This window comes from Sturnira hondurensis, unplaced genomic scaffold (assembly GCF_014824575.4).
Source record: "Sturnira hondurensis isolate 20B ecotype Veracruz unplaced genomic scaffold, ASM1482457v3 Scaffold0009178, whole genome shotgun sequence".
Taxonomy (NCBI): domain Eukaryota; kingdom Metazoa; phylum Chordata; class Mammalia; order Chiroptera; family Phyllostomidae; genus Sturnira; species Sturnira hondurensis.
Window position 1 is genome coordinate 1,713,600 of NW_028081809.1, and position 7,298 is coordinate 1,720,897.

Genomic DNA, 7,298 nt, shown 5'->3' on the forward strand with positions numbered 1-7,298 from the left:
CCACAGTTCACAGGGTTTTCGCACCTGGTCTGATAACTCCTTCGAGAACAAACTAGTGCTGGTGTGCTCCCGCGTTTGCTCCCATGTTTGCTCCCGGTGGCTGAACTGCAGTAAGACTGACAGGACTGCCAAGCAACGCCCCCCGCCCCCTCTCCTTAACTACCTTTACAGAGAAACACCACCGTATGCTTTTCACTGGGGAAACGGAGTCATGGTTTCTGCATTTGCAAAACATGCTGAATGACCTGAGGTTTTCTTTTTTTTTTTTACTTAATAAACCAGATATACTGTTACACCAGACTAGTTTCAAAAGTCACCCTGTGTGGAGACAGCCAGCCGTAGATACAGTCCACATATGCACACTCACAGTCACATGGAAGGAGATGCTAGAGAGAATGAAGGCAGCAGAAACTGGCCCTCACTGAAACCCCGAGTGAGAAGCATCCTACAGTTTCCAGGAAATTATGGGTCATCATTCATCAGCAAAGTGACCAGCAGACAGGCCACCTCCCACCCCTCAGTTTGTCCAAGCTGAGGATGAAGGAACAAGAGAGTTTGCTGTCTCTGATTGAACGTGGAGGTGAATCAGGTCCACAGGGCCCTGCTCGTGTCTGTGATAGGCAGAGGTGTGTGCCAGCATGAGGCCAGGGAGCAGGGCCTCCTGAGGGGCCTCCTGTCTTGTACTAATGAAGCCTTCGTGCCCCTTTGCCTCCCTGTTACCTGCAGCCGACTGGGAAGATGCTTTCAGACAGGCAGCTTGTTCAGCCCCTGGTCTATACGGAGCGCCTGGAGCTCATCCGAAATGTCTGCAGGGATGAGGCCCTGAAGAACCTGTCACACACCGCAGTGTCCAAGTTTGTCCTGGACCGAATATTTGTCTGTGACAAGTACAAGATCCTTTTCTGCCAGACTCCCAAAGTAGGCAACACCCAGTGGAAGAAAGTGCTGATCGTGTTAAATGGTGCGTGCTGTGCCTGTGGTCTGCCCCACATGAGAGACCTCAGGGTTTGCCGTGGGAAAGTCACCGTGACCTGGGTGGGGGGACAGAAGGAGGTAGAAAGGAGCCACAGGAAGGGACCGCTCCTAAGGGGCTGGTAACCTTTCAGACAGTTCTCTGTTGTGTTTTTCCTACTAGTGTTGTACTTTAAAAGTTGGTGGTGAAAAGTGGACTTAAAACCTTCCATCTTTAAGGTACAATGGAGTGTAGATTATTTTGATGTTTTGCTATTCAGTAGCAAAACATTACGGTCATTAGGCAGTGAGCCTGTATCTGCTACAGGAACACGTGTGTTGCCGCCGTGCGAAGCGATGGGAGAGCCACACAGGGTCTCAGCCGTGCGCGCTCTATTACGCGGTGTAAAACAGCCCCAGACAGCAGGTCAGTAAGTAAGTATGGCTGTATTCCAATAAAATTTCATTTGGGTGCACTCAGAAAGGAAGTCGGTGGGGTTAATTTAGATACTGTTTATTTTTAAAAGGCCACTGCCAAGGCCATGCTTTCCACAGAAGAGTACCCACCTCAGGCAGCCTGCCCACCCAGTGGATCCCTGATTCCTGTTCAGATTCATAGCACTGATTCTTACTAGTCACCGGCTCTGTCCTCATTAGTCAAGGCCCCATGTTCACTGAGCCGCCAGGAAGCTACCCCCATAGCTGTCCCTCCTGTAGTGAGAAGGGCCCATACCTCAGTGCCTGGGAGAGGAGCCCTGCCAGTGGGTGTGGGGGTCTCCTTCCCCCCAGACAGCATTCTGTGCCACTCGGGTGGGTAAAGAGGGTCTCCACTTTACACCAAGCATTTATATTCAGAGTATTTAACTGATCTGTTTCAGGAAATCTGATGTGTTCTTGAAAACATTCGATCATTGAAAAGTGACCTCATTCATTATAGTTTTTGCTTATTCACTACTCTTTTCACACACCGTGTTTATTAGTTTAAACCCCACCTAACTCTGAATGGACCCCAGGTCATTATGGGCTCTGTCACACTCAACTTTGAACAAAGCATGGGTCCGGTTGACATCAGTGCAACTTCTGGATGAAGAACCAGACCTGGGACCCCTGCGGAGGGTGGTCTGGGTCTCTGTCCTCCTGGGTCTCTGGGTCTCTGCTGCTGCCATGTTCTCAGTGGTCAGTTTGTTGCCATTTGGCCTTTTCATTGGTTGGTTGGGGGACCGGGGAGGGAGGTAGACACTTGCCTCATTTTCTGGTATATAATGAATGTGTTTGAGCAGTCTGATAGCATATTGAAATTTTGACTTTGTGGAATAAGGTTACAAATCAAATTTAAAACAACAAATGCATGAGTCTTAGAAATCTGCCACCACCGTATGAAAAGCATTAGTGTTTAAAGAAGTACACTCGCTTCCAAGGGCAGGACAAAAACAGGAGTAGGTTTGCCAGGTGACATAGAGGCACACCTCAGAGATCCTGTGGGTGCCATTCCAGACCACTGCAATAAAATAAGTATTGCAGTGAAGCAAGTCATAATCTCGTTGGTGGAGGGTCTCACCTTCAATTTACAAAAATTCAGTTTGTAAAAAGACGCAGCATCTGTGAAGTGCAATAAAAGAAGGTACACCTGTTGTAGAGAAACAGGTGGTCCTTGTGGCTGACTTCTGCTGGCCCTAGATGCACCTGCATGGGGACAGGTACCTGAGCAGGTCCATGTACAAATCCACAGAGTTGGTTCACTTCACAGTCTTGCACATTTTAGAGCCATTCACAGCAGTTAGCATACAGTTCCGGGCTGGTGCTCAAACCTGTGGGGCAGGACTGAACTGAAGAGACAGCACAGTGGCCACTGCTCAGGTGGTCCGACAGATTCTTCCCTGCTGGACTCCAAGTTAACATGACAGGATTAACACAAGGATGGAAGTAAAGGTTTGCAGAGACTTGGGTGGGAGCTCAGATAGTGATACTTTATTTTCATTGTCTAAGATGAGAAAAGAATAAAAACTGCCCAACTCACCAACCTAAGGGTGCCCCCCACCATCACATTCATCGGCCTGCCTTCCAGCACTGCAGCTCTGCATCCTCTTGTTTTCTTAGTTGCTCCTTATCCTCCCGGATCCTTGCTTCAGTGTCTGATGTCACTCCCATGACACTAACTTCATTCCCACACTAAGCATCTGTGCCACTTGCTGTCTGGGGTCCTGTGAGTTTCCCTAGTGATTCGACTCCGGCCGGCAGAGTCCATGTGGTGTGGCTGTGATGAACAAATTCACACGGACTGCAGAAGTCATGTGGAGAAAAGGGATGGCATGGCCACTCTGTGGGTGAGAGAGAGGGCCCCAGCCCCCCTGGACAGGCTTTTATTGCTTTTCTAGAAGCATTACATCAAGGATGGTCCTCATTTACTATGCACAGGTTCACTGTAGGTGATTACCTTTTACAGATAACAAAGGAGAAGATGTTGCTAATTACAAGAAAAGGATGTTACAAATGCAAGGGGAAAGGTGGTTGAACTGGTTACACTCCATCCTTGGGAGGTTTACCACAGACTTCAGGAAGTTACTTTCAAGATATGCAGTAAACGTTTCTGCCTCAATTTAGGGTGAGGGAGTTTTAGCAAAAGCAAGCCTTAAAGCAGCCTAGGTACAATGCAGGCCTGGTTCCCCATGGGAAAACTGATCTGTGGGCTCAGTTCTTGTGTGCCTCCTCCCTCCCGCTGGTTTTCCAAATCAGGGGCTGGGCTACATTTGCCACTGCCATGCGGACAGGTTCCCTATAACCTAGGAAGCACCTTAGGCTCAGGGATATGGTCCTGGGAGCACCTTGCCTCCCCGCATAATTGGCCCGTAACTGTGCTATGGGTGTAAACGGTGTGTTTCACGGTCCTGCTGTGCTGGCATGTCCCCAGTTTCATGGTAGAATGAGTGGTGTTGGTCTCAGGGACTCTGTCAGCCCACAGCGATCTGTTGGTCATGGCAGATTTAACCCAATTCCAGTGCGTTCCAGGGATAGGTGTTGTCCTTCTTTCCATTCTTTGCTCCCTCCCTTACCTTCCTCCTCCTAACTTGTCTGTTCCCTCTAATTGGCTTACAGATTACTAAAAGCTTTCCCCCCACTCTCATCTTGCCGTGTGAAGTCATCTTAGTTGGAATTCAAAGGCCTCGTCCTGGTTTTGGGGTGTGTCTTGTGGGGAACGTGGGTTCAAGTCAAGAGACAGAAATCTTCTCTAAAGGTAGCACCGAGATGGTCAACACAATTTTTCCCTTGTTTACGTCCCAGGAGCCTTTCCTTCCATTGAAGAGATCCCTGAAAACGTGGTTCACGACCATGAGAAGAATGGCCTCCCTCGTCTTTCCTCCTTCAGCAACGCAGAAATTCAGAAGCGGTAGGAACAGGTTTCTGTGGAGAGGGGCATTTTGGTAAAACCCCTGGCCCCGTTCCATGCTTGCCCTGTGTCCCAAGGACTCCTTGTGTGGTCGAGAGGCAGCAAGTTGCCTGTCTGTGTGTCCGGAGTTCAGTGCACTTACACTCAGAAGTCTGATGAGAATTTCCGAACTACTGTCCGCCCTTACCTTTGTATAGCCCATTAAGATGAAGGTTGTTATATCATTTTCCTAATAGAAATGAGTGGTCGATTTTGTTTTGCTTTGAGTATGTTCAATTTTATGGACTTCTTACTAAATACGATCATTATTTCATAAGAAATGGGTTTAGGTTGCAGGGAAACCCCACTTACTTTTTCATTTTTCCCGCAAGTGTTATCCCTGCTTCCACGGTCACTGCCCCAGGAGTGCTGATGTGGACCAGACCTAGCACAGACTGGGAGACCGACACCAGCAGGCACAGCAAGGATGGGCACTGGCTTTTACAAATTAGCTAATAAATTGAAAAGTTCTCTTTATGAGTTATGAAATGGCCCCATACGATGATGTTTAGGAGGGATAAGAAAGTCAGGGACCAGCTGAACTTTGCTCTCTCTCACTCTTCAACACCTTCTCATTGGTTCCAGCCCTGGTTTCGCATCTTCCCAACCCCTACCAACCCTTCAGTTTGCAGGTGCTAAATGCCAGAGCCAGCATCCAGGCCAGGGCTGTCCTGTTAACCTTCCTGAGCCCCTATGTCTTGTGGCTTTTATGAGAGGAAATGAGTCAAGTCCTGGGAGCACGGGGAGCAGTTTCTGGCCTGGAGTAAGCACGCTTATGACAACAGTGTCCTCACTGTTTTGTCATCGCAGTCACTGCTGCAGGTCCTTTGCTCCCTGGTGCCACTATTGCCTCTCCCGCAGGTCTCCCAGGCCGCCTCTCCTGCCAGCTGGAGCCTGAAGCTTCCTTCTCCCTCTTCTCCTACCACATCTTCACATTTTTGTTGGCCCCGGCAATTTTGGATTGAATCTTTAGAGATACATAAAGTAACTTTCTCTGGCCTCAGCTGTTCTAACTCATTCAGAATTCCTGCCCTTAGGATTTTCTGCTCAAAGGCAAAACTTTTAAACATTCTTAAAGTTTTGAAATATCCAAGTAAAACAAAAAATAGGTTAAATAGATGGTTTTACTGTGTCCCCCCAAGGGTGGGGGGGTGGTAGTGTGGCCTTGGACTGAGCCTGCCTCTCTCAGCAGAAGCCGGGGCTACAAACGGGTGGTGTTGGAGTGGATTAAGGAGGAGGCACCCCTTAATCGGGCAGGGGTTCAGGACCCGGCGGCTGCTGTTCCGCTGTCAGTGTCCACTCCTGCCTCCCTCACAACCGGCACCAACAGCATCCGCCTAACCTCTTGGTTCTCTTCATTTTTTTTTTAGCTTGAAAACCTACTTCAAGTTTTTTATTGTAAGAGATCCCTTCGAAAGACTGATTTCTGCTTTTAAGGATAAATTTGTTCACAATCCCCGCTTTGAGCCTTGGTACAGGCACGAGATTGCCCCCGGCATCATCAGGAAATACAGGAGGAACCGGACAGAGACCCGGGGCATCCAGTTTGAAGATTTTGTGCGCTACCTGGGCGATCCCAACCACAGATGGCTGGACCTTCAGTTTGGGGACCACATTATTCACTGGGTGACGTATGTAGAACTGTGTGCACCCTGTGAGATAACATACAGTGTGATTGGTCACCATGAGACCCTGGAGGACGACGCTCCTTACATCTTAAGGGAGGCTGGCATAGACCACCTGGTGTCATACCCCACCATCCCTCCGGGCATCACCGTGTATAACAGAACCAAGGTGGAGCGCTACTTCCTGGGCATCAGCAAGCGGGACATCCGCCGCCTGTATGCCCGTTTCCAAGGGGACTTTAAGCTCTTTGGGTATCAGAAGCCAGATTTTTTGCTAAACTAATGTGTAGGACTGTGAATTCAGATACCCTTGTTAGACCAGAGGCTAAGCAGATGGAGACCTGAGCACAGGGATGATGCTTCCTCCATCACCCTCCTGAAGACTCCTGTGTCGGTGGTGGGCCGCGGGCGCCTCGGCCGATGAAGCTGCACCCTGACCGTGATGGCGCAGTTTGAACAGCAGGTGCACTGAGGGCCTTCGTCCCCCACTCCCTACCGATGCCAGTAGGTGTTTGCTCTCCTTAGGGAAAAGAACTATACGTTTGCAGTCTGAAGACCAGGAGGAAAAGTTATATGTCACTAGGAGTCCTTTCCCTCAGCTGTCAAGGAGGCAGGGTGCCCGCAGCTCCCCCAGATGGTGGAGGTCGCCTAAATGGGGGGTCACAGGAGCAGCACACAGCACTTTCGGGAAACGTGAAAAGATTATGTTGTGCAGAAATTGCAGGGGTTAATACAGGCCCAAATCTGTGTAATAAAATTACACCCCTGGCATTCATCTTGGCACTGCTATAATCATAGAAGTAAACCATTCTTTCCATGACTGTCTTCTTCCTGTGACATTCAGGGGTGACCCAAGGGCACTTTTTGGCAGCCTATCTTTTCAGAATACATGCCTGTGTACTACCAGTCCATATTTCTGAGCCTCTGCCAGCCAAGTGATTATCTCATTCAGCCCTAGAGATATAATTTTGGACAGTGAGGGGAGTGTCTGTTCTTTCCACCTGAGAAAGCGAACGTCTTTGGGGGCCTTAAGTGGCATGGGAAAAGGGAAAGCTGGTTGGGTTCTGGAGCTCAGGCTGCTGTGGATTTGGGCATGCCCGTCCTGATTGTTGTCCCTCTTCGTCTTTGTCCTGTCTGGATGGGCAATGAAGACTTTTATTCCTTTCTCCTCCAGGGCCCTCCCCTGGGGCTGAAGGCCAGCAGGGCAGCATTGCAGTCAGTGCAGTTGACTCCTTTCAGTCTCAACTCAGCCAGCTGCTCGCCACTGGACCTGTTTTTGATGGTGCCATCACCCTGGA

At 49.4% G+C, this 7,298-nt stretch overlaps 1 protein-coding gene across 11 annotated transcripts in view; it reads left to right on the plus strand.

Annotated features, from left to right (window-relative positions):
* Nucleotides 1-6,775, plus strand: part of CHST10 (carbohydrate sulfotransferase 10) — a 29,320-nt gene extending 22,545 nt beyond the window's left edge. For 9 of the 11 annotated variants that reach the window (XM_037056770.1, XM_037056778.1, XM_037056769.1 and 6 more), the window contains 3 exons: nt 727-961; nt 4,231-4,336; nt 5,746-6,775. In XM_037056770.1, coding sequence (XP_036912665.1) covers nt 727-961; nt 4,231-4,336; nt 5,746-6,283 — 879 coding nt within the window. In that variant the 3' untranslated portion in view covers nt 6,284-6,775. Of the gene's footprint in view, nt 1-171; nt 251-726; nt 962-4,230; nt 4,337-5,745 lie in introns of those variants that run through there. The other 2 variants (XM_037056777.1, XM_037056774.1) reach the window with 2 other exon arrangements.
* The last annotated feature ends 523 nt before the right edge of the window (nt 6,776-7,298 follow it).